The sequence below is a fragment of the Athene cunicularia genome (assembly GCF_003259725.1).
Source record: "Athene cunicularia isolate RWA chromosome 15 unlocalized genomic scaffold, athCun1 chr15_part1, whole genome shotgun sequence".
NCBI lineage: Eukaryota > Metazoa > Chordata > Aves > Strigiformes > Strigidae > Athene > Athene cunicularia.
Window position 1 is genome coordinate 7,290,509 of NW_020799121.1, and position 26,662 is coordinate 7,317,170.

General features: G+C 40.3%; 1 protein-coding gene across 11 annotated transcripts in view; it reads right to left on the bottom strand.

Moving 5' to 3' along the window:
* The window catches only part of ARVCF (ARVCF, delta catenin family member), a 287,342-nt gene that overhangs the window by 95,101 nt on the left and 165,579 nt on the right, over positions 1 to 26,662 (bottom strand). For 9 of the 11 annotated variants that reach the window (XM_026859522.1, XM_026859513.1, XM_026859512.1 and 6 more), the window contains one exon: positions 2,063 to 2,221. In XM_026859522.1, the coding sequence (XP_026715323.1) occupies positions 2,063 to 2,188 (126 nt within the window). In that variant the 5' untranslated portion in view covers positions 2,189 to 2,221. Of the gene's footprint in view, positions 1 to 2,062; positions 2,222 to 10,555; positions 10,595 to 26,662 lie in introns of all 11 variants that reach the window. The other 2 variants (XM_026859519.1, XM_026859518.1) reach the window with 1 other exon arrangement.

A 26,662-nucleotide genomic window follows, 5' to 3' on the forward strand; every position in this document is an offset into this window, starting at 1 on the left:
AAAAAAAAAAAAAAAAAAAAAAAAAAAAAAAGCAAGTGCAAGACCAATATGATTAAAAAAATAACAACCTGACCTCAGATTAATATCTGAGAACTGTTAAATCTATGCCATATTATCATAGCAAGGAAAAGTCAAAACAAAACCATTTCAGAGACAAAATCTACCTCAGCAAAGTCAAAGTACCTCTTATGACAGAGCTTAGGCTAAGCCAACTCCATCTGTTTTTTGACATTTCAGAATCACTTTTTTCAACAACTGGATTTAAAAACCCTTTTTTTAAAGAGTTCATCTTTTTAGCAATTAAATACTAGGAAACATCTCTGGACAATACATACGTTGAAGTTAGTGGCATAATTTGAAAAAAACAAAAATGCAGAGCAAGACAGCTAAGCACCCTCCCCCCATTCTGGACACTCTTCAGTGTCTGGAATAAACTACAGTAACTAAGAAAGCCTGGCTCTTTGAACAGTAGCTCCAGGGTTGCTGCTTTTTCAGTTTTCCCATATGCAGATACAATGCCTGTTTTGGAGCTGCCACTGTACTTTTCTGTGAGGAGATGGAAAAATTGCAGGTATAGCACACATGGGAGAAAACTGCACCTTTTAATGCCAAACATGTAACTTTATCAGTGGCATGACTATTTCAGACAAACTATTCCATTCCACGTGGTCCCATTATCTATGGACCACTGCATGGCCTCTCCTATTTTTACCATCGTAGCTATCATTTTATTCCCTTGCATAGCTGCACTTAGTCTCCTAAAACTATGCGCTGCCATTAGCACATATAAAAAGGTGTCCATCACCACTGTAATTTTATCACTTCCTTCCTGTAAATAACAGTTGTTGTTGCTTCCACTAGAAAGAAAACAGCATTTCTTTCAAACAAGTCACAGACTAAATATGTTAGATTATTTGAAGAGCTAATCAAAATGTGGGTTATTTTGTCTGTTTTATTTTTAAGACCTTCATCTCCTTCCAACAATGAGAAAGTAGAGCAGTTATATTTATCTTCTAACTAACTGCAACAAATATTAAACCAGATACTCAGTTTATAGTAATGTGTGCAGGCCCACTGACCGCAGGAAATCAACACTCTAACCTGAGGATCTGATGTCATGAATAGATACCTTGGAGGACTGAAATTCTGGAATGCCAGTAAAAATAAACACTAATTTATGCAGTGACCACTGTTCAACTGCTTTTAACACAGAAATTTTTTTAGAAAGGGAATCACACCCTTAAACTTTCACAAGACCAAAACCTCACAAAGATTTCAGCTCAACTTCCAAGTCCCAAATTCCAAGCATTAATGTTCCAGTGGTCCCAGAAAGCATGCAAGGCAGCCATGAACATACAGCACCTGCTCAACAAAGACTGCAAAATTAGCTTACACAGGGGAACAAAAAGACCTCAGGAGAATTAGAACATATGCACCTGTAATGCAGCCCAACCAAGTACAGGTCACTTGAGAAGATACCCAGCTTTCCCCATGAATCAGGAATAAAATCCCATTCACAAGATTATTGAAGAATTGAAATGCTATAGTGTTTTATAAATAGGATGTTTCTTGTTCTAAAGGACAAATGCACAGTCACATATTGTTGTTATAGCTCATAACTAATTTGGAGACATATTTCCAAGCACATTTTCCTCAGCTGCAAAATTAATTTATTGCGAGCCCTACCAACTCATCTAATTCTCCAATCATTGTATGTGTTTGCCAGGGCAATGTTGTAAACTGTTTCAAAAAAATAAAGTGAATCTTAAAGAATAAACAGTCTGAGAAGGGGCTCTAGTGTTTTTGTTCGGTTAACCTGGATAATTTCTACCGTTTAGCTCACAGTTCCATAAACTGCTGTATCGCCACAGCTGATAGGGATCAACCTAGGCATAGAGGTGAACCTGAAAAAGCCCTGAACTCAGCTTTGCTGGCAAACAGAACATTCAAAATCACTGAGGATCACAACAGCATGACTGTCATGCCTCATGCTACTCCCTGCTATTTTTATTTTGTGATTAGGTGGTATTTTGCCATTTTCCTCACCGGTTATTAACCTCACCTTGGTTTCAGTTCTCCTTGTGGTTCCATCTTCAGAAGTGACAATAGACACATGGGAAGTTGGAGTGCCTGGGTCTTCCTCCACAGTAACTGTCTCTTCCACCATTTCTTGAGGCTCTTGCATCATTGCTATTGATGTCTGGTTACTGGGGCTTTGTTCCTAAAGAAGCATGTGAAAGAAATAACTTTTCAGTTCTACCGTCATGGTATAACTCTTCTATTGATTTCAGCTTTCTCAATTGAAAAACACATTTTACCCCAAAACTTGCAAGTAGAGATTCAGAGAATGAAGTATTTACTGTCTCAAAAAAACATGCTGCAACTATGCTGGTATGACTGGGCTCAGCTCAGTAAATGGAAATCATGTGAAGCATTTATCAAGACTTCATATTTATAGGCAATGTACTACAGACTAACAGACTACTACCTTATATTTAAACCTGCTTTAAGCTTTCTTTTCAATGCCCAGCGTAGGAGGAGCAGAATTTTTGTCTGTAAAAACATTCATTCACTTCCACAGTGAACAGGACCACTGGCTTTCAGAGCAGTTAATCTTACACACCATTAAAAGTTTATTTCCATTTGATAAAATACACTTAGTCGCAGGCTACAGAAGGGTATAAAACATCAATACCTACTATTAAATGGACACCTTTCTCAAACTGCCTAAAGCAATGATAATTTAGAAAAATAGATAGCTAGAGACTAATAGCTGAATTATGTGTAATGCTACTCTTCTGACATCTTCCCTTCACTAAGTCCGTAAGGTCTAACTGCCTACAATGTAGTTAAAATATATAACAGATAGAAAACATAAAGTAACACTAAACAGAAAGAAAGTAGATCAAAGCCCAGTTCTTGCAGGGATATGGCCCAAAGAGAATGCTTCTGCTTTTCGCCAGCACTAATGTCTGAACTTTCCTTTTTCTTATGCAATTCTGTGTCTCAGCACAGAAATCAGAGAAGCTCCTCTTTGGTAGATGAATGTATTTCAGAAGTTTCACAGCAAGTGGCCCATAAAGAACTGGCTTGCATACTGAGAAATATGACTTTTCCCCAGCATTATGAATCCTCAACTACATAAAATGAAATGACAGACTGTTCATTTCATTATAAACCCTGAAGGTATTGGGCTACACAGGCCTCAAAGCCAAAGCAGGGCTTCTATTTGCACATCTTGTCAAACAGGCACACAAAGAACCCCTTTATTAAGGAATATATATACACACAAACTCACATTTTTTCATATTTTACAAAAAAGAAAAAAAAAAAGCAAAGCAATGACACAGAGCCCTAAATTGCAAAGTGATCACACTTTCCCTGAAGAAAACACCATTGGCAAATTCAGTATAACTTTTCACATCACAGGAAAACAAAATGATTGGGATGAAACTGTTGCCTGCAGGTTCTGAGTTTAATCACATAAAGGTTCAAATATTCTCTACCCGTGATCAGCTTCATCACCAGGGAACTACAGCATTTTATTTGGAAAAATTGCATTTAATCCCCACAGTGAATTTTGGATTACCCCTTTTGCTGTGCCATGTTTTGTGTAAACCCTGCAGGACAGTATCCTTCTGAGTGATCTTATGCTGTGAGCAAGAGCAGGGTACTGAGGTCTCATTAAGCTCCACAGTGAAAAGTGTCATTTAATCCTTGCGTGATCTAAAATTTCCCTTTTAAGAAGCTGAGACGCCCCTGTTCAGTTTCCTTTATTTACAGGCATATTCTGACATTCCGGAATGTGGACTTCAATAAGGAAGCAACTTTCATTTTCAGGTAAGCCCTAGTATTAACCAAGACCATGACAATAAGCCTCAGGCAACCATCTCAGTCAAAAATGCAACACGGACAGCCTTCAATGATAACACATGCTGGACCACCAGAGGTGATACACACAGTCACTACTTCCATTTCTACTGAAGCCACAGTATAACTCTGGCTACAGAATCAATCAACAAGAACAAGGCTTCTGAAATACAAAAAAAAAAAAAAAAAAAAAAAAAAAAAAAAAAAAATCACTCCTTCCAGTGTCCAGTATTTAATCATTATGGCCAATAACTTATGATACACACCTAATCCTTTACGGTAGGGTTCAAATGTCGCATTGTGCCTTCTGCCCACAGCTTCAGAAGGAAAATTAGCTGCTGGGAAAAATACCTTAATCCCTTCACGTTCTTCTTGAAGATATCACATTCTAACTGCACCTCCCTTTTCCCCACCCCATAGTAAAGATTCTCTCTAAGCAGAATTTACACAATATTGCAATATAGTAAAGACTCAGAACTTCTATTCATCTTCATGCAACCTCAGCCTTGCTAACAGCAAAGAAACCAGTTACACGTAGAGATTTTTTCCATTACACCCATTCCCTGTAAACCTCAATCTCCAAGGCATCAAATGCCCAAACTGCTTCCAGGTGGGACCTTCTCACTCCTCTCGCACACAAACGTATGTACACATAACTCATCCATCATCCTCATTTCTACATGGATCTTGTGGTGACTCCATGAATGCCCATCTCCTTGTTCCCCTCTAGATTCTTCAGAAGCAAACTGCTTTGTGATAATAAATCTGAGGAGATGGAAGGTGGTAAAGTCTCCCTTTGTATTCAGACTGCCTGTGGGCAAAGGAAACCTTTAAAGCTGGGCACTTAAACATGAGTGAATTGCAAACTAGAGCATATTGACTTTAAATGAGCACTTCGCTAGTTTTTATCCTCTGGCTGCTTCTAAAATGAAGATTCAGGGAGATATGGTACAGATCTGCATTCCTGCAAGAGAAAACTATTGTTAGCAAGAGACTGTCCTAAGCATCAGAAAGAATAAAAGCTTGCAAAATTCAAGGCAGATATCCCAATGCAGCCAACTAACCAGACTGCATCTCTTCTTGCGTCTTCCTTATTATGTGAGCTATTGAGGAATGCAATAAGCAACGAGGACCACATCATCCAGCTTCCTCCCTGAATTAGCCTAAGGAGGTGGTTCTTTGATATCCAACACCAGTACTTTCTCCACATCACTAACTTGGAGCTGTCACAAGCTAATATTAATGTAGAAAAGATGCAAAGATTTTGTTATCTGATTTAGTTTCCATCGTTAAGGATTTTAGGTCATCACAAATTGCAGAAACTGGGACACTTTTCCCCTTTCAACCACCTTCCTCTGTGCTCAGTTTCTAAGTCACTATTTAGGACACTTTTCACTAAATACATCTCAGCATCTTGGATTCCAAACATCTGGCAGGTAAGCCTAATTATTTAAAGTAAAACACAAGTTGCCAGACAGAGTTGAAACATGATGCCCCTAATGAATAATCCTACCAGTAGTTCCAGGCCTGATAGAGTAACTCCAGTTTAGAACAACACACGCATTTGTTTACCTTGCTGGGGGCTTTCAAAGCAAAAGCAACCAGACAATTCCTCTTAATCACACTGGCCAAAACCCTGTGGTCCTTCCCTTACTGTCAAACGAGAGGGATCTGCCATGCACAGCAATCACTATCATCAATTGAGCATCTGGCAAGACCAAATCTAAAGGAAGCTTCTTTCCAGTCCTCTTCAATGCGAGACCATCAGGATCCTTGACAGTTCCTGCAGGTTGGCTCCCTCCTCCTCCAGGGACCCTCCCTTTGAAACACGTGAGGCACAACAGTCAAACTACAGAAATCGTGTCACAGGGAACATCAAGTGCCAACAGCTCCCTGAGGGACGTGGTGCTGAGGGGGAGACCCGAGATGGCAGCCAGGTCCAAAGAAGAGGCAGCATCATGGTAATGAGGGAGACTCAAGGTACACCTGGGAAACAAATCTGCAGGTCAGGGTCAGAATCAGGTCCAGTGATAGCCAGGCAGGTCCACAATGACAAGGCAGGTCTGAAATCAGGCTGGGAGTCAGCCTTCAGGTCGGGGTCTGGATCAGCGGGGTCCATGGCCAGGCACACGCATGGCTGTAGCTCAGCTGGAAACCAGTACTCCTGAGCATAGCCCAAGCATGGACGGAGGGCTCAGGGCTCAGCTTAAATAAACAGAGCTCCCAGGTCTCTGGGTGGAAGCCCCATGTGAAGCTGGTCGGGGCCACGGAGGATTGTCAGCACCCTCAGGGCCTGGAGGGATTCCCACAGCCCCTCTAGAACTGCAGCAGAAGTTATCTTGCAATAAACATACACACTTCAAGGTGATATTCCCCTCAAAATTGCTAAGCCTTACCCATGAGGTCCTTTACAAATAATAATCTTTGCCTCCTTCTAAGGAGATTACAAAACACTACCAAATTATGGGAACAGATTCTGATCCAGTTATTGCATACAGTGTCCGTAGTCATGGTTTTTCTCCCTCCTTTTCTGAGTACCAAATGAATCCTGCCCTGTTGATCCGTGCTTGCATCTCCAGCGTGCTTTAAAAAAGCCAAGCTATTTAAAAAGCAAACCAAAAATCAATTTATCCCCAGCCTGTAAAACTTAAGTGCAGATGAAACAGCTAAATACCATATAAAATAAGCAAGAATCATAGAACAACAGTAATAATTCTTGTTTTGTTAAAAAACAGTGTGATTTACCATTTAGGGTACATATCTCCTAAGGCTTATTTTGCATTAGAATACTACAGCTTCTATAATCATCACAATTTCAATTCCTAGAGTTATATTTCCATCAAAGTAGCTATTTTATATCTTTTTTAATAAAAGAGTAACATCCCCCAGGAGGATCAGACATCACACTTTAAGACAGTAAACAAAGTTCTTTATTCCCTGCTTATGAAACAATTTAAAACAGTCTGGAAATAATATAAAGTTGCAGGAGATTATTACTTCCACTAAAATAGTCCCTCTTTAAAAACCACTGAAAACATGTACATCAAATCATCATTTTCCCAGAGATACCCTTTGTTCAGTAGATTGCAATGCAGGCTATTCAGGCTATTGCTTACTCCAGGCTACTGTTAGATACCAAATTTGAAGGTTTTTGCAAAGCACAAAGGCTGGATTCTACACCAGTGGACTTACTTGTCCTCAGTCAACCCTAGCAGAGACAAAGCTCAAGTGTATCAACTCCTGTGCCACATTACAAGTCTGAGCATAATTAATGGCACTAGACAACAATGCTAATTGAATTAAACGTGGATTCTCTCTCCTCCTCCTACTCTTCATTTAGATTACTTATTAAAGCTTCAATCTCTGCAAAGCATGAGATTATTTGTAAGTGCAAGCAGGCAAACACCAGTTTTGTCAGTCGAGCCTCACGCTGACATTCTGCCCCACTGGTCTCTTCCAACATAGGTCTGCACTTCCAGCTCAGTCACGTCCTCAAGCTGAAAGCACGTGGAGGAAAAACAAAGACAAATAAAGCAAGTCTGCAGGAACACACCAAGTGAAAAAGCCTGTCTTGAGATCTGCATCAGATTGGTATCCCAATGGGACATCAAAGACAAAGAAAATCACTGGTGGAGTTTGTTGAACTTGGTGTATTTGTGGCAGATCTTTCTCCAGTAAAAGATCCAGCTCCTCAGCAGCTGAAGACTCTCAAATCTAATTACTATCACATCCTCCTACCTTGTCAGAGCCCCCTTTCTTTCAACAGCCTGAAGATCCCCACAGTGCTCTCTACCCTGGATTTTCCAGAGAGCTTCCTGTGCATCTCAGTGGTGCAAAAGCTGGAATCCAAGCTAACCAGCACATGCACATCACTGAGCCTGTGAGAGGCAGCTGGTTCAGGAGACTGTCTTACTCTTCAGATGGTGATTCAGGAACAGAGAAACAGGTAAGCCCTCACACACAGCACCGCCTGCACTACTACAAGGCATTTTCTTCTGAAAGAACATGGAGGCCTTATGGTCAAGGACTGCCACATGCTGCACTCCTTCAGTTCAAAAAACACAGCAAGGTCCAGGTCTTCAGCACCAAGCACAGGTGTTCAGTCACACCTACCCAAACTCTTTACAACCAGGGGTAGCACTACTACACAGCTGGGATCAAATGATGGTATATTCAGGCAAAATGACTCTGTAACAATGAAAAGCACACAGACCAGCTCATACTGAGACCCAGGCAGTATACAACACTGGAAGGACAGTTTCAAGATAGACAATTATTTTAAGGCACGAAAACATAAATATCTACTTTGCTACCAATAAACTGACCACAGTTTATTAAGCCTACTTCTCTGGTTAAATGTAATGAGAAACAAAATGTGGTTTTTATATATAAATATATATACATACAATGGATTCAGCTCACTTCAGTGTGAACCCTAACACATTAACCTATGACAAGCTTCAAACTCTCCATTAGAGCTCTCACACAAGCTCTACCCTAAGGCTGGTCAGTTCAGAACATACGGAAAACGTTAGCCCTAAATGAAAGCAGGCTGTCCTGGCATGGGGTACCAGAATGAACTCAGCCACACACCACAATGCACTAACTGTTTCCTGAACACTTACACACTTCCTTTGTCCTTTAGAAACACACACGACAAGTGACTAACAAATAATGCCAAAAGCTTTTAAAGCACCAAGGTTAAAAAGGAACATTTCAGCAACTGGAAAAAAACCTCAGCTACAGAAGTTCTGAAAAGCCACAAAGAGCAGCTTTTTTTTTTGCACGCAGGCATGGTAATTCACCATCTGAAGGCATCACACCTTTCAGGGAAACCAAGAGGCGGAGGTGAAGGAGAAGGAATCAAAACCCAGACAAGGCCTGTAGTAGTAATATTCATCCCTCAAGTATTGCAAGACACACTGGGGTTCTGTTCAGCCACGCGGTAACTGCCCATCACAGGGAAATCTACAGTGCTTGCCCAACGGTCAACAAAGAGGGCTTTTATGCTATTTTAAACAATCTGAAGTGTCTCAGTTAATGGAAGACCGGGCAATTGGCCCTCAACTATTTCTAATTGACTGGAATGATGGATGAAGCTAAAGGGAAAGCTGACCCACTGAACTTTTCCATACAAAGCTAGAAAACTGAAGGAGATTGTAAACAGTTTATAAGAACGAGAAGTGGGAGAGGCAGAATCCCAGAGGCTTTGCTCCTCTCAACCTGCTGTTAAGTTGTTTCAGATGAAAGAAAACAAAGAGCTTCAACTCAAAGCAACAAACAACAAAAAATACAGGGGAAGGCCTAAACAAATAGGGTATTTTTCCCATGCTCTCCTCCCCTTTCTCCAGTAGCTACTTACTCTGCCATGCAAGCTGGTCCTTTGAATCAGAAAGGGTAATTTGTCACTTTGACAAGTAAGACATCTCTCAGGACTCTGTATTGCCTTGCCCTGCTTTTCAGATTGACCGGGTACTAACCAAAGATGTCAAGACATTACATCTCAGTCAACTTCAACAGATGTGATAATACATACTTAAAACTTAGGTGTTAATCAGTCCCACTACACTAAAGCTCAGCAAAATCACACACGTCCATTCATTTTCAGAACAAAACAATCACTAGCAGCTCTTGTACTGCAAAAGGGCAATACTGCTGCAATGTGATAGAGCAGACTGTGACCTAAACAGCTCCTAAGAGGCAAGAGTGAGGACATCTTTTAGGTAGGGAAATGGATGCATAATAGGTTCAAATTCACAGCACCTATCTTCAAGCAGCCTAGCAAGTTATCTAAATGCATATTTACTTAATTCTTCCTCTTTAGACAAAGAGAAGAATAGGAGCTTCAGAGAACAGTTCAGATCTTGCACAGAATAGATCACCTCCTGGGACACATCCAGCTCTTGCCACCAATTTTGCAGGGAAATGACACCAGACACTTCGAAAAGCATTAAAGCTGTGTGATGAATCCAGGCCTCAAAAGACCCGATGTCAGAAGTCTGTGGTAGAACACAGAACTGGATGAGGGTGTCACAAATCATCATTCAGTCCCTTAGTCACAAGCCCTTTTTCTTCCCTCGTGGTTCAGCAAGATCAAGTAGTAAAATAGAATCATGTCATTATTTTTAATATGAAAATTATAAAGTTAAAAAAAAGAATACCTGGCACACACAGTGTTAGAGCTAGCTCTATTTCTCTTAGCTGTCAACAGCATGGCCAGTGTTTATCAGGAAAGTTTGCCCACTAGGAAACCCTACTCAATGAGCAGGAAATGACTGTTTCTCACCAAGATCTGGCAAATCTCGGTGAACTCTCTGTACAAACTACCTCCCAAAGATAAACACAATGCAAGTCTACATGCCTAACCTTTGACCAAACACAGAACAGATCTGACTTGCTTCCTTTCTGGAGTCTTTCAGCTGAACCAACCAAGGCTAAATTAGGGAGATTTTTAGTGGGATGAGGCTACATCATGGATTACAATTTTCCAGCAAGCTTTTTCCTTCATCTCCACCTGCTGTCTCTACAATACTGGCATTAAGGGTGGTGTGGGATGACTCATTTGTATATTCCTTTCTGCAAGACAGGCATTTAGCTTTCATTTCATTTCTTCTTGGCCCCACAGAGTTTAGGTCATAAATGAAACTGATGTGTGCATTACTAGGTATCAAGTCCACAAACTTACATGCATATAGGAGTCAGAAGTACAAGCTAGGTCCTTCATCTAAAACAAAAAAAAAGATGTCAGTTTGGCAGATTACAGCAGCAAGTTTTTATGCAGTCCGTGTGTCCAAGACTCTACCCCAGCCACTTAAACACATCGCTGTGTTAAACCAAAATCTGCCAGACCCAGCCTGTCAGTTCTAAGATAACACATGTAACGCCTACTTGCACTGCTACGAAACTACCATAAAGAATTGCTTTTTAACTTCAAGGCAGACATAAACCATCTCTGCATTCTTTGAATTACAACCAAGACTGGAACGTTATTTGGGTGTCCTAGCAGCCATATCAGATCAGTGTTAAATTTAACTAATCTCCTCACCCACCCACTATCTTGCCTGCAGATCTGATCTATGCAACAAAAACACTTTTTGTGGCAAAACACACTGCCACAACACAAAAAGGAAAAAAAAGCTTTTATAATCTTGAGCAAGACAGCACAAACAAATCACTGATTAATTTTTAAGCCTGAATTCCAGGAAAGCTGCTTCTTAAACAAATTATTTCTCATTCTAGAGAATACAAAGTGATTGACAATAAATCTAACCACTCGTCTCATAAGGAATGTGCTTGCCAATGTCTCCCACTATTAAGCACCAAAGCAGGTTTGCTTGGCACCAAGACAGCAGGACTGTCACAGTCCAAACAGCTCCAAGAGATTACCCATTCTATATTCTACTTCTTCCCTCTGCATCTCGCCCCCTTCCCTCCCAGGCCCACACTAAAAGCCACTGTCTAAACAAAACATAGCAGGAAACATGTGAACAGCCTCTAACAGAGACCCAGCTCTCAATATTATGTAACCCCAGAGAGCAAAAATGTGACAGCAGGAAAGAAACTGCGCGGGAGGTCTCTGGATGACTACAAGTCCATTTGAACACCAAAAGACACAAACAAGCCAACAAAGCCAGAGGCCACTCCATCTGCTGTAAATCTTCCAAATGGAAGAGAATCCAGCAGAAAGACAAATTTTCCCAAGTGCAAGGCAGTTACTGTGCTATTTCAACTACCCAAGAGAGCTCACCAATGGCTTTTTCTTCCAGTAGTCCGTTTACTTCACACATTCTCTGTTTATTTCGTAAGACTGAGCTTACAACCCCTACTTGTACATGGACAGCCCTTACATAGACTGGAAAGACAGCAGGTAGACTTGCTAAGTCAGCATTATGCCAGCAATAAACAGTAGAAAGCAAAAAAAAAAAAAGATGAGAGCACTTGGATATTTAGGGAGAATGCTGAATAAGAACATTTCATCATCTCTATTTGGCATCTGCATGGTCACTACTGGAACAACCTGTTCAGCTCTTGCACCCACAGCTGTGGAAGGATGTAAATACACTGCAGTGGGCTCAGACCACAGCAAACAGAACAGCAAAAGAGAAGGATCAGAAAGGTCTCTCATCCAGCCCTAGTGTGCAAGCTATTCACCTCAAGGAGAAGCTCAAACGGTGATGTGACTACAGGTCAACGGCCTAAAGGTGTAATGGAAAATTGATAGGGAAGCCTTCAGCCTCACAGATAAAGGTTTAACTAGTCCCACTGTCAGGAAGTTGAGGGCTGACACAGCACATGCATTATGTTTTAATTTTAGGACAGCAAGTATGAGCACAGCAAGTAAGAAAAAAATTACATGCTAAAATTATGCTAACTACTTAATAGGTTGGACCTATTTAAGAAACATATTCCTATTTAATCAGAAACTTGATAATGGAAGGTGCTCACGTGCACACACACAACTACTCAACTGCTACACTGCTCTGAAGATTTTTTTCAGTCTAAGAACAAATTACTTAAAGCTTGTAGAGGACTATCCCCCAAAAATTATACTGAAATGCAATAAAGAGATTTTCGTCAGCCAGGGAATAATCTAATACAGGTTCCTGTTTAGCAATGGTTTTGGCTTAAAGAGTTCCCTCTCCTCCCACCAGTGAGTCACGGTAAATCCCCTACTCAGCTGGGCCAGCAGTACTTCAAGTAAGGCCAAGTTGCAAACCAGAGCATTATACCAACTGAGAAACAACCATCACCAAGGAATGACTGTCCCATCCCTCAACCTTTGCTGTCTACATGACAGCTCCCCAAACCAGTTACATCAGCATAACTGAGATGGCTGTGTAATAGTAGGAATCAGTGACTGAGGGAAAGAAGAAAAAAGAAGAGATGAGGACCACTTACCCAGGCATTGTCACTTAGAAAATTCATGGGAAACCACTGGGTCCATCCAGTGCATAGTAAGAATGCTAAATATTGACAGTCAGGCCATTTAACAATGACTGCTATTACCGCATGATGAGCGTGAATCTCAGCAAGGAAAAGTCATTTAAGCTAAGGTGGAAGTCACCTGCCCAGAGGTAAATATCTTCACTAGTAAAATAGCTCTCAATTTCTTAGCTAAACGTGTTTGGATTTTTTTCATTTTACATCAGCTCCGGCTAAGCGTTCCACATGCTTGCTGCAAATACGCACCTTTCTGTGACCGCTCCTATTGGCACTGTGTGTACAGTCAGCACTTCTAGATTAAAGCATTTGAGTTGTAAAATCTAATCACATTTCCCAACCACCCAATTATTTACACAGTATCTTTTTTATTATTATTTCTGATGTGCTTTTGTTTGGCACTTCACAATGGAATTCAAATATGATAAAGACAAGACGCAGCCCTACAGCCAGCAATCTAATTCACTTTCAAACAGGTTCTCAGAGGGCTTTTCAGAGAGCCATTTCTCAATTAAACACACAGAGATAACAACGAGAGATCATACAGGATGAAATTAAGGACTTGCTATTAACAAGCATCAGTCAGAAAACTAGATACGTGCTCCAAACGCTGTGCTTCCCTACAGTTGGCAAGACAAGCTGCAAGATTGCTGTTTCAACCCAGGGATGGGACAGCTGTGTTTCCCTCCCACTCCTTTTTGTGGTTTTATGCCAGGAAAGGGAATCTTTAATTTTTCCAGAGGAGCCCTGCCAAGCTGAGGCTGCAAATAGGATATGGTGTGTTACTAAACTTCTAGCCAGCTTGCTCATACCCTGGCCAGAACTCTTCAAAGTGCCTAATTCCCTACATAGACTCTGGCAGCAGCGACTACCCTCGCTTTCACACAAACAGCCTCCTGGGTTAGCCTCCCTTTGTGATTTAGGATTGTGTTAGATGTGTCATTTTCATCTGTTCTGACAGAGTATGTGGCATTCAGGTACCCAGACTTTCATTCTCACTATAAAGGGAACCGCTTCCATCAGACCACCTCCACTGCTAAAATTTTGGCAGAAATAAACTGGTCCTTACAGTGAAAGTCCCACAAGTGCATTAGAAGAACAAAGTTCCCCGTAAAGCATTAGCAGTCCTTGTATCATCTATACACACAGCTGTCTTTCTCAGAGTTCAAATGAAGTTGTTTTACTTTTCTTCCAACTCTTCACAAAGAATTGAAGAATAAACAGTCATCCCACCCACCTTTTTTTAAACAGTTGGACAGACTCAATCAGTACAAATTTAGCAGCAGTGAGCCCCCCGCCAGCAGTGAACCATGCCATAAACAACTGTTCCTGCCTCCAGGACCCACCCTGAGCACAGCACTGGAAATGTCCTCAAAAATACATACTAGCAGGGTTCATTCTTCTTTGGTTTTCAGCTTTTGGGTTTACTCCATTTCTACGTGAGGAACAGTGCATTTTAATCCCTTTCCAGAGTCCCAAGCAGCACAAAATTATCTCAACAAAGGTGCTACTTAACCCATGAATCAGGTTTGCTGATCTGCACTTAACATAATTCATAATGATATTCTTAACAAACGAAGATGTCCTCAAGAGCTGACAAATTTGCAATACTCCACAGCTCAACTTGTTAAATCAGGAAGCACAATAGTTATCAACAGATAAAATATAATTATGGAAGAGAGTAAGTTTGGCAGAAAGGTGATGAAAGCAAAGGTGGGAGCCAGAAGCACACCAGGAGAAGATGGGCTGAGGAGAAAAGCATTACAAAATGCAAGAGTCTATCCAGGAAGGGGAAAAACAAAACAAAGCATGGGAGGGAAAGGGAAGGAGGAGAACAGGAAAAAAAAAGGAAAAGACAGAATCCATAAATGAGAAGAGTAAAAGACAAATCAGTGCCTCTGATAAAAAAGTGGTAGGGAAAGGGGAAGAGAGAGGAAGTGTAAGAGAAATATTTCAGTCTTAAATTTCATCATGTTAACACTTCTTTAGTTCACTGTATAAATCTTTTGACTAATAGTAGCTCTCTCCACACATGAGAGTATATTAAGATTCTCTTTTAAGGCTTTCCAAACAACGCAATGTCATTCTCTGGCTTTTTATGTGGTTTGCCTAAGCTATGTTTTTGTTGCTAAACTCTCATTAGATGCATATCTTTTACTGGTACTTACCGACAGGGAAGAGATTATAAAATACAAGAAACCTGAACACAAGCCCAGCATTTCATTTCACACAAGCAAACACTCACAAGCAACAGTGACTTAGTGACACTTCTATACACATTTAGAATGAATTGATTATGCCTAAACTGTTCCATACTGGTGTGTGAGCAATACATTTAGGAGAGAACAGAACAGCTCCTGGAGAGCACAGCTCCAGATGTACAGGGCCTATCTCGCACACCAAAAGCTCACGTGCCAGCCACACCATTTTCAGCCTCCCAGCAGGCTGGCTCACTGCATCGACACATGAGCGCAGGGCCAGGGAGAAGCACTGCCCTGAGCCACAAATACCAGGGAAGTACAGGAACAACACCACACAAAGATGGAGCCAAATTAATAAATCTTGCTTACAAGGGATGACAGCAAGTCAGGAAGAGCAAATGTAGCCATCCAGCTGTTTGGGTGGTAGATAAAGATATCCATCTTGAATAGCAAATTCTGTCAAACACCAATGAACAGTTCACATATCACAGGCGGAGAACTAGCCTGATTCTACACTTAATTCAATTATCCATGTCAACAGTGACCAAACACGTCAGTATTTATAGCTTCAAGCAGAAATCAAATCAACTTCTGAATAAGGAATCATCAGCAACACTGATTACAGAAAAAAAGAGAAAAACCGCCAAGAAATTTAAACTGAGTACAGCTCCATTTAGAAAATTAAAGGAAGCTTAAGAAAACTGTATCATTCACTTAACAGAAGCCACCCAACATATTTTAACAGGCCCTAGTATATACCTAAAGCATGCACGGAAACCCAGAAAATATACCAAATAATGTGCTCCGTATAACCTCAGCCATAGATGTTACAACAATTCTTAATCCTAGCTTTGTAAATCTTGTAGACATAATTCATTGTGCTTTTGGATCCATAATATTTTGCAAAGCACTGCAGTTTGCTGGCTTATAAACATGCCCCGCCAGCTCACTGGGTAGAAAGATTTCCGCTGACTTCATGTATCATTTCAGTTGCACTCATGAGGGATTAATAATTTTCGCTGCTAAGGATATAGGCTGCAAGTACTAAGTAGAAAAGGTTATGCATGTGTCTGAAAAAGACTGGTGACATTTTGATAGGTGATGTTTGACTACACTAATGAAGACATAAAATATAAATTATACTAATGAAAACCAGGGTCCTTCGTTAAAAAGTGAAAAGCATATAAACAACCAGAAGTGACCGAATACTGCACAGTACTGTTTAGAGCACTGATTCATGTTCTGAAATAACGAAATTATTTCTTATTTATTTACTCTTCACTATTTACAGGTGTATTCAGAGAGTTTTTCCTTAAGAAAGGGAAAACTGGGCATGCAGCAGCTCTTCTATCATACTAATTTATACATGACCACAAATATTCAAAACATTAACAAAAAGATGCTTCATTCTCAACTAATTAATTTCAAAAATCTCAAACTTTTTGACAAGCTGCTGAAGTAAGTCCTTCTCTAACCCAGATACCTGCTGCTCTTTAGAAGATGAGACATTTAAACTCAAGAGCTCTCTGACCCACTGTGAGCAGCCGTGATTGTATTGAAGTGGCACAACTTCAAAAGGTAACACTGGGGAAGGCACAATACAAGGTTACTACTGGGAAACACACCTCTTCATACAGCGTTTATGTCCAGTCCTACTGCCTCCATTTATTCTGCCAGTCATTTACAATACAGGAAGACAGTCAGATTCACAATTAATTTTATCTGCAAGAGAAGGTCAAGTTGTCCTGTAGTAATGGTATTTTGAAAATCCCCAAAGAAAAGCTGTCAGCAAAAGCTATATGAATACATACAATGAACAAGAACTGAAGAGGAACTTTAATATTTCTTCCATGAAATTGAAACAGGATATTTAAATTTCAAATATTTTGAAAATTTAACTGCTTTTTAAAAAGACGTAATTGATAAAATTGCATTGTCATCATAAATGTATTTTATACCCATAACTTCTCCAAGAGGAAGCAAGATCAGATAAGCCTCCACATTCTTTGCAGACTTTCATAAAGAAACTTCTTCCCCTTTTCACAGTTGCTCACACACCAAAAGAAACAAGACCATTTTTTAATGGAGAGTATTTCACATAATTGGATGAACCTGAGAAATCATAAAGGAAGACTAACCTAAGCATTTCTGGTTCAATCCTCTACCAATAAGGCCGCATCTCAGCACACTGCCAATCTGAAGCACTGCCATATTTTGCAATGAAAGTGATTTTCCATCATAGGGTATTTGCATTCCAATAATAGGTTTCTATCTTTATACTCAGGGGGAAGTAAAGCAAATATCAATACAAACCCACATAATTAGCCAAATGGAATTTTACACAGTTAAAAAAAACCCTTCAGAACACATCACTAAGGAGATTGCTTCAAGAACATTACCTTCACACCTGCAGCAATATCACAGCAAAAGAAATTACCAGTGAAATCCATTGCTTATGGTATTAAGCAGTGTTTTGCAGTTTCTGCAGTCAAACAAGTTCAAATGGTCAATAGCAAATAGCTTTTGTAAACCATTTATATCTTATTACTACTAAAAAAGTTCCACAAGAGAATTAATTTGTTGTCAGGACCAGGTGGAGAGATTTTTAAGATCTTCACTGTCAATCACCATAATACAACACAAGCATTAGTTTGCTATTCTCTCTCCTGAAGCTCTGTGATCTTGATAACAGACCAATGGAATTTTTCTAAAAGAAGATAAATTAAATGGAGGCTTGTAAGTCAGCTGAATTGCCCCTGCAGCGTATATTAACTACTCAAGTCTACAATGCTCAAGTCAGTGCAGTACGACACACAGATGCAAAGCTGTTTCATATTAAGAGGAAGGCACTGGCAATACACTATGCATTCGTGCAGCAGCTTTTTTGCAAGTGTATGTATATGCTTCAGTACATAAAATAGCTATATTCAGGATTGATAATTCCACAAGCACACCACTGATGAAGTATGCTTCTGAAAACAAAGACTGAAAACAAATAGACTGCCGGGAGCTAGCCAGACTCAGCTAAGCAGTCCACAGGGCAATGGTGAAAACCAGCATGTGTTGACATCAGTTATATGTGAGAACGCTGGTGGGTGAGAGACAGCTTAAGCATTAACTGCAGCCTGTTTTCTAAAAGCCTGGCAGCAGTAGTCTAGAGGAGGCAGTCCCCAGCCTATCAAGAGGAATAACAAGTGACAATTCCGTAAAGCATGTTCACTATCCATTCATGCATGCATGCAATCTTGGGCCAAACAGCAGATGTGCTAAAAGATTTTCCCCAGAGGAAGAGTGTTTATTAATTAATATCTACTGAATTAATTGTTTCCCCATATGCTCTGCTGTGCCTCTAAGACTGCAGCCCTATCGATATTACTGAAAATGTCAGGTGTGGTGACAACACAGGAAGTTCATCAGGACACTTCAGTCAATCCAAAAAACATGTTTATCTTTTCACCAAATTCAAAGTGTGCCCATCTCTGCAAAAGTCACGGAAGATGCATTTAAAATCTCCAACCCATAATCACTTTAAAAAAAAGCCAAAACACACACACTTAGTTCAGACAGAAGTGTGGCATATAGCAGAAAAACAGAAGGGAGATGTTGATTGGAGGCCATTGGCTCATCTATCAGCCCATTCCCTGCAGTAACCCTTGTGTTCCTTTCCACACTTACCATTATGCTTCTTACACCAACCTATTCCCAGTAGCTGATACAACTACCACCAAACTCATCTTTACATCCACCATATCCTCTTCTCCTACTCCCTTTCATCAGTGCAGGAGAGGTATTTTTAGATTCTGACTACATCTGGCACAACTCTGTACAGTGACATCATTTTTCCAACATTATCAATCTCATTGAGAGACTTTATTCATCACATGCATCAGCTGGCAGGGTCCACAACTCTGGTCATTCCTGGTAGAGTAGTCATCCTTCACCAAACCATCTGTGTAAGCTCAGGCTGCAGTAGCAGAGGAGCAGAGCAGTCCTGCAACCACCCTCTTGTAAACGTGTGCTAGCCCAGGTTGTGCATCCTCATCCATGAGGACAAATTACTCACCAAGATGTTCCTCCTCCACTACAAAGCCACCTCTCCCAAACCCCTTGGATGCACCTATATGGTGCACAGGCCAGTGAAACCCTTTGTCAGATTGAGGGAGGACAAGCAGCCATTACAGCAGGCTCTCCAGCAGATTCAAAGGCATTTGATGTTTTAGTCCCGGTCTTTAATTTCAGCGTTCTGTCACGTACACAATACCCACTTAGTCCAATTCAGAAACTTGAACACCAACAGCTATAATTACCACACCCAGTGGTGAACTCGGACTGCAGCAACAGCATGCGTGGCGCAGATGAAGGTACCTGCCCCGGCTCTCTTTCAGAAATACTCTGAAGTGGACATCTATAGTAGAAAAGCAGTTCCAGCTGAATTAAAATACTGCATTCCAAGGTTTTAGTACCATACCACCAGGAAGAACACCATATTGTCTACTGCAAGCTGAACAGGCCCAAGAAGCAGTTGCTTGGCCATTGTTTAGACAGAAACTGCTCTCACAACATCAGAAAGGTCTTGGGTACAGCTGTAATACCATACTTAAGACCTCAAGAAAAATGAAGCTGAAAACAGCCTAGCTATAGAACTTCAACAAGACAATTCTGCTGCAGGAAATTATTAAAGCACACCACAAAAGAACCATTTATCAATATATACAGGTGTGACTGTAATGTGTTCAAAACTAGCTTCCTACAGAGGAAGATGACACCAGGGCATGCTTGGAAGAAACAGAAGGACCTGTAGAGAGGCTCAAAATCCTTAATCAGAGGCCTTGCTAATAATTTTTTTTACAAGTACATAATAATTAGAACAAAAATTAAAGCTACCTTCAGAGAATAACATTTGCTGTGATGCAGGCCACAAATGAGAGTCAGCAGGATCTGCGCTACCTCTCCGGCAAACATATTTTCATTTTATACCAGCCATATGACAAGCAAGACTTTTGAAGTGATCCGTATAAAACATCAGCACACAATGCAGTGGTTAGGAATGCAGCAAATTAAAAAGGTGGGAAGACTCCTCCTGTCTGGGAGAGTTGTTTCTGAAAGATTTGCAACACGCCACATGGAACTAAGTACAGCACTTCATCTTTCTGAGAGATGGGAAATCTCTCTTAAAAACTATGAACAGCTCCTCTTTAATTCAGAGTATCTGCCCCATCCAGTAATTAAATCCTTCGACATTTCATTTAAGTGGAGGTATTTCTCTTCCAGATGATAGTAAAAAGATATGACAACAAAAACGATAAATGTTCAGTTTCCAGACACTCTTGATACAACATAAACCTGCACAAAAGATTTGAAGAAGCAGTAACCACAGCACCCACACCATGTCAATATAACCTCAGTAAGCCCCTTGCACACAGACCGAGCTGTTCCAAGTGGCACCTATTTGCTTTTCAAGGATTTAGGCTTGAAGAGACCTTTTCACAGAATCACAAAATCATCTAGGTTGGAAAAGACCTTGAAGATCACCTAGTCCAACCATTAACCATGAAGTTCCATGCATTTCATTTTGGTTTGCTACCTCACATATAGATGTGGAACACTTAATAACAGATTTGCTGTCCACCTGGAAGGAATTAATGATTAACTCCTAAACAAATCAAATTTAGACAGCTCTTGGGCTTTACTCTGTTTCTTCATTGCTTTCTATGAAGAAAAAAACCCCAGAAACATCATGTAAAATCCAGTGAGAGATATTAAAAAAAATGCAATATTTTTCAGTCTCAGCACAATAGCTGGGGAGTCAAAGGTTTTAATCAAAAACCATGGATTAGGAGAAATGATTTCAAGTACCAGATCAAATCTCGTCTTCTGTCATATGAGGTAACCATTATACAGTGAACCAATTTGCAAAGATTATTTTAACTGGGTTTTATATAAATCAGCATATGTGAAGAGATGTAAAGTTGTGATTTATACTGCCAGACTCACCCCTAGGAGCACAAACACTGAGGAGCAAGTGAGGGCTTATATGAGACCCATGCTGAAGGAGGCTATGCATGCAGAGACAATTCAGCTGGTGGGAATGACAAGATTACATCCACCATCACTCCCCACCCAGCCCTTTGAAATATGTCATTTTCATTCTTTCATGTCTGCAGTGCAGCTCTGGGGAATGGCTAAACCTAGCCCAAAAGGCAACCAACAACAGACGCAACACATGCTCGCTTCATTAAGCACCAGTTCAGACCCTTACAGACAGCTCTTGCTCTAAAGGTATTTCGAAGGAGCTAACTTGAGCAGGCCACAAGAAGATAATGCATCTCAACTGCTAGAACATGAAAGCATCTGACAGAGGGAGGGGGGAAAAAAATCAATTAGGCAATGGTGAAAAGGGAAAAAGCCACAGCTACATTTTAATTTATCTATAAATCCATGGTTTGTGCAGTCAGTGGAACCAAGCCATTTGATTTAGATTTATCTCACCTATCAGACTCTCTGGTCTTGAAAAAGAAAATATTGTTCAGGTTTTTCACAACAGTTAAAAGGAACTTCCTGCAAAGACATCCCCAGACAAAAAGCACCAGTGACTCCTTGCAAGATACAAATACACCAAAAACTCTCAAGAAGTTTCTGACTCCAACTTTTGCTTTCACAGTACAGGTTGTCAGATGAGCTCTTGATGTCTTTTGTAGTTGTACATTACCTGGAGGCTGACTGTAGGAAAGATACAGCTATAGCTTCTCAGAGTAACTACTAATGCAAATACTCTGTCTGGAAGGAAAATCAATATTCTTTTGAAATAAAATTAAACCACTGGTAAAACAGAGCGATTACTCTGGAGTGAAGCCACTTTTAACAATAAAATTCATGCAAGGACAATTGCAATGTATAAAATTTGCACTGGAAGAGACTACAAAGACCAGACAGCTATTCTAACACGTCTGTCCAAATTCAAATTTTCCTCAGTATAAAGGCTTGCAATAGGAATTCAGAAGACTATATATATAGAACACACAAAATATCAAAGTACAAAGGACAAAAAAAATAAATCAAGAATCAGCTTTATGGAATGTGCTTAAATGCTTTGTTTCCTGCCTGAAATTTGCCTCCTGATGAAGCACTCCACAATGACAAATGAAAAAAATGGTTTTCCCATCCAGTTACCATTCCAGATCTCTGAGATATTCTGGGAACAGTGGAAGGTAACGGTCTTAGCAAAAAATAGCTGGATGACTAGGTAATTCAAAGTACCAAATGGCTGGACCATTTTAATAAGGAAAGGCCAGATGAACACACACATGCCATGCGAATGACAGGGAAATAACATTACATTGATTGATCTGATTTAACATTTCTGGATAACAATTCACAGCTAGATAGTTACTAATAACATTCTCCCAAGATAGGCTTTTCATGACAGCCGCATTTTTTATCTCTAGTAACACCTTTAAAAAGAAAACCAAACCACATGCTGATTACAGAGAGCAGCATCCACTCACAGTACTGGTCTGTGCAGTCACAGCCAACTTCCTCAGTCTTTTCCTCTTTGTTCTTTAAAGAAAGGAGAGAAGATAGCATCTGTGACAAAGTATCAGAAACTTGGTCAGCTTTGGCAGTAATGTGAATCACTCCTCTGAATCCCCTTGCATTTTCTCACAAAATGTGAGTCTTGCACAGATAGGATGCTGTATTGCAACAGATAAAGAGAAAACCTGCACAACTGAGGTCAGGGGTTTACACCACCAGTAACTGCTATTCTTTTTCACTGGGAGATGCAGTGGGCTACATGTGGTGTGTGTAAAAGAATGAAAGCTAAAGCAAACAGCTTGCAAGACTTGTTAAATTATCTGTACTGAGTAAGAATCATAAAAGCCATGCAACATACAAAGAGACTATTAGGTTTGGTTAAGCCAACATACATTGATCAGGAAAAAACATGTGAATACTGCCAGAAGTCCCAGCATGGAAGATTTCTAGCTGAGGATCCACTCATCAGGTGTGAAGTATTTGAAGTCCTACAGCTGACCAGGGGTTACAAGAAGCATTCTAGTGTAAGCAGCTTTGCCCACTGATGGGTCAGGCCTCAAGGCTAGTTTAGGAAAAAGAAACACCAGCTCAGAGAATGGCAAAAACATAGATCAACTCCTACGTGTACTCTAATAGTACCTGAGAACTGTGTTATAGACATAATCTAACTAGACAGTAAGTCATATATCAACAGTTGATGATTGATGATCTCTACTACTGTATCAAAGAACCTGAGAATTTTTTGACATGTAAGAAAACCAAGCAATTATTTTCAGAAGTTGCATGTGAGCCAATCTCTGATGTTCTCCCTCTACAGGAACCAGATGATTGCACTGTCCTTCCAGTGAAAGCCACATTAAATTTCCTGTTTGTAGTGTTTATTCATTAAAAAGAAAGCGGAAAAAATCCTTTCTGCTAGGCCACAGCTAATGGTAGAAAGAACTACCTCATTTATCTAAATAAAGTCAGCTCTAAAACCTGCAATAACCATTTAAGTGCCTACTTTGTTAATTATTTCACTGTTTATCTAATTCATTACAAGCATCTAAATAAGCTCATTCAGCACAAACTGAGACAGAGACATTGAAGACACCCCTTCAGACTCTCTAACCTTCTGCTCATTGTGGGTCTGTCCCCTGCAGCCTCACTCAGCAGCTTTATTGGGTTTCTAACCCCCTTGAGACTGTTCAATCATTCCACAGCTCAATACAGCACAGCTTTATGAAAGCTTCCTCTGTCTCTTCTAACATCAGTTCCTCCATAGCCTTTGTGTGGACTTTTGGGATGGTTACCTCCGATCTTCCAATTTCAGGAAAAAAGGTCACCTTCCAGCATAAGCAAGGGCAACGTTCCTCCCAAGGGAGAGAACAAGTGAATCGCTGTATTATTAATCCACTTTTCCTTTTCCTCACCTGTTGCTTTTGAATTCGTTATTTTGCATTCAGCTGCAACAACTGCTCCTCTGAAAAATCTATAAATACATAGTAGAGCTCACTTGGGAAACAAGTGCAACACACCTTCAAGAGTACATAAGAAATTGCAACTGTACCTCCCACATGCCCTCCATTATATCCTCCATCCACCCCCTTTCAAAAAGGCATGGCCCTTGTGATTTCCTTAAGAAAAAGACAACGTGTATTTCAGCTTTCTATGCTTTATTTCAGTTTGGCATTTATATAGCTCAGAAGATAACACCTTTTCTGGAAATTTTAACATATGATCAAGTGTGCCTCAAATTGGGGTACTTTAACCTTTCTTGGAGATGGTAATTGAAGTTAACATACACATACTGGCCTGAGAGGTTGTATTAATAGGTCAAACACTGTTCTCTTCCACTCCTAAGGAGCGATCTAATCGTCAGGTAGAGTGCAATAGCTGGAACCTTAGAGAAAAATAAAAACAAGGAAGTGACTGCAAGCCTTTTACTTGGTGGACAAGCCCAGGACAATTTCACTCCAAGTGCCAAAACACAACTGGAATAAATCAAAAACAAAGCCCCAGCCGCGCTTGAGTTCCTACTAAGGGAGTGGTGTTTTCCTCAAGTATTTCCAAACACCGGTCAGTGTGGGTGGGTGTGGGGAATCAAAGCCTCCAGTACAAACCGTTTATTTAAATAACTCATTTTAATTGCCCTTCCTTGCATAGCCGCTGTTAGCCATGGAATCACTTGTGCTCTGAGAACGGGTGAATATGTATCATTGTGACTGCAATTATAGCACAGTTACTAACCCCAATCTCTCCATTTCTTAAGCTAATAATGAATTAAAGCATTAAACTGAGTTTTCCATTTAACAATAGTATAGGAACTGCCAAATGGTTTACTCTTGACTGTTTACTGAGCACCTGAAATTATGCAGATCATTACTTCCAGCAGGCACCAGGAATGTTAACCTTAAGATTTACACAGGAGGCAAAAAACAATATTGTAACATAGCCACAAAAATGCAACTGTACAACATATGCAAGCTTTACATAAAACAATATGCTCTTCTGAAAAATTACAGTAATTTGGGTGTGAGAGCAAAAAGACTTAAATCTGGCCAAATATTGTTAGGACAGCCAGAGCAAATTTACACAGCACACCAACTGCCAATTAAAAATGTTCAACAAAAGCCAACCATCTTAGTCTGTAAATTTTTGCCTCCCAAGTGCTGTATAGGCACATTATTTTAGAGCAGCTGTGTTATTAAAAAAAAAAAAGCACACCCACACAATTCTGTGCAGACTTTTGACCTTGCAGTGAAGGACTTAGCGTATGTTTAGGCCAGCAGAACCTACTTGACTAGTGTCCCAGATTTAGCACTGAGAAGCAAATTCATCTACAGCATAACCCTATTAAATGAATGTGGCTTCATTTAAGTCAAGAGCCAAGTCTGGCTCAGACAGCCAATGCACAATTAAGTATCAGGCAAGCAAAACGTTGGAAGAGAAATTTCTCAATTGCATGCAATAAACTGGGATAAATAAACCACACTGACAAAGGGCATCTTTGAACTACAACTCCATCACAGTTTAACAAAAGATTCTCAGCCACTTCACAAAATTGAGAAAAAATGTGATCACTTCCCATTTTGCAGATGGGCAGCCACATGCTGAACTATGGTAGCAGCAGTAGTTAAGAGTCAAGCTCTTTATTCTGACCCACTCCCGTACCTTAAGAACCATTCTTACCTTTCCAAAATCTAATTTTTCATTAACTCATGGAATTTACTTTCAGTCTATTTCTTAACATCTCATTTAAAAGATCTCTTAGCAATCTCAAACAGCTTAATTCAGGCCACAGCAGCTACCCTAAAATGAAAAGCCCAACCTGAGCAGAAAGCTTAGTGATGCAGGACAGCTTTCATCAGGAAGCCTCATTTAGCTGTCACCTATACTGGCACATCTAAGGCACAGCTCTGCTAAATCCATGTCACTGCAACAGTACAAATGAAGGAAGACATTGCTTCTGTAATGATAAAGCCATCAGAAGAAAACAAAAGCCGGGGGGGTGGGGGGTGGAAATAGAACTGGAAGCTTTTATAATTTTTTTTTTCCTTGAGTGTTAAACTACTCTCCCCCACCTCTGAAACGGTTCAGGAACTCACACACACATTCAAAAACACGTATTTGAAAAGACAGAAGCATATAACAGAGTTTGTCCTGGAGGCACAAAACAGAACTGGGTCAGAAAATTGGGTAACATTTGACTTGCTCAGGCCAACACAATCAGGCCAAAATGAAGTTTTGATTGGATTATGGCCATGCTGGCTTGAAGCAGTTACCTCCTACACTGACTTCGGTACTAAATGCCTTGAGCAATGACGCTATCATGTTCCACATGAAAAGGATGTGCTTGGTTTCATCACTTCGCATTTGCACATCCACAGTGTTCCTTCTTCACCCACCAGAAAAAAGGAAAAACCTTTTCCTGAGCTTAACTAAAAATCACCTGGTACTTGTCCACAGAAGCAAGAACAGAACAGACAAATGCCATCTCAGAGCAGGCACCTTGAACTTCCTCTCTCGCACCACCCAAGTGTGCCTATGCAGGCACTGTCCTCGTGTTACACCACGCAGTGAATACGAACGGAGCTCTGAGCTTCCTGCTTCTCACCATTTAAATCAATCCACTTTGA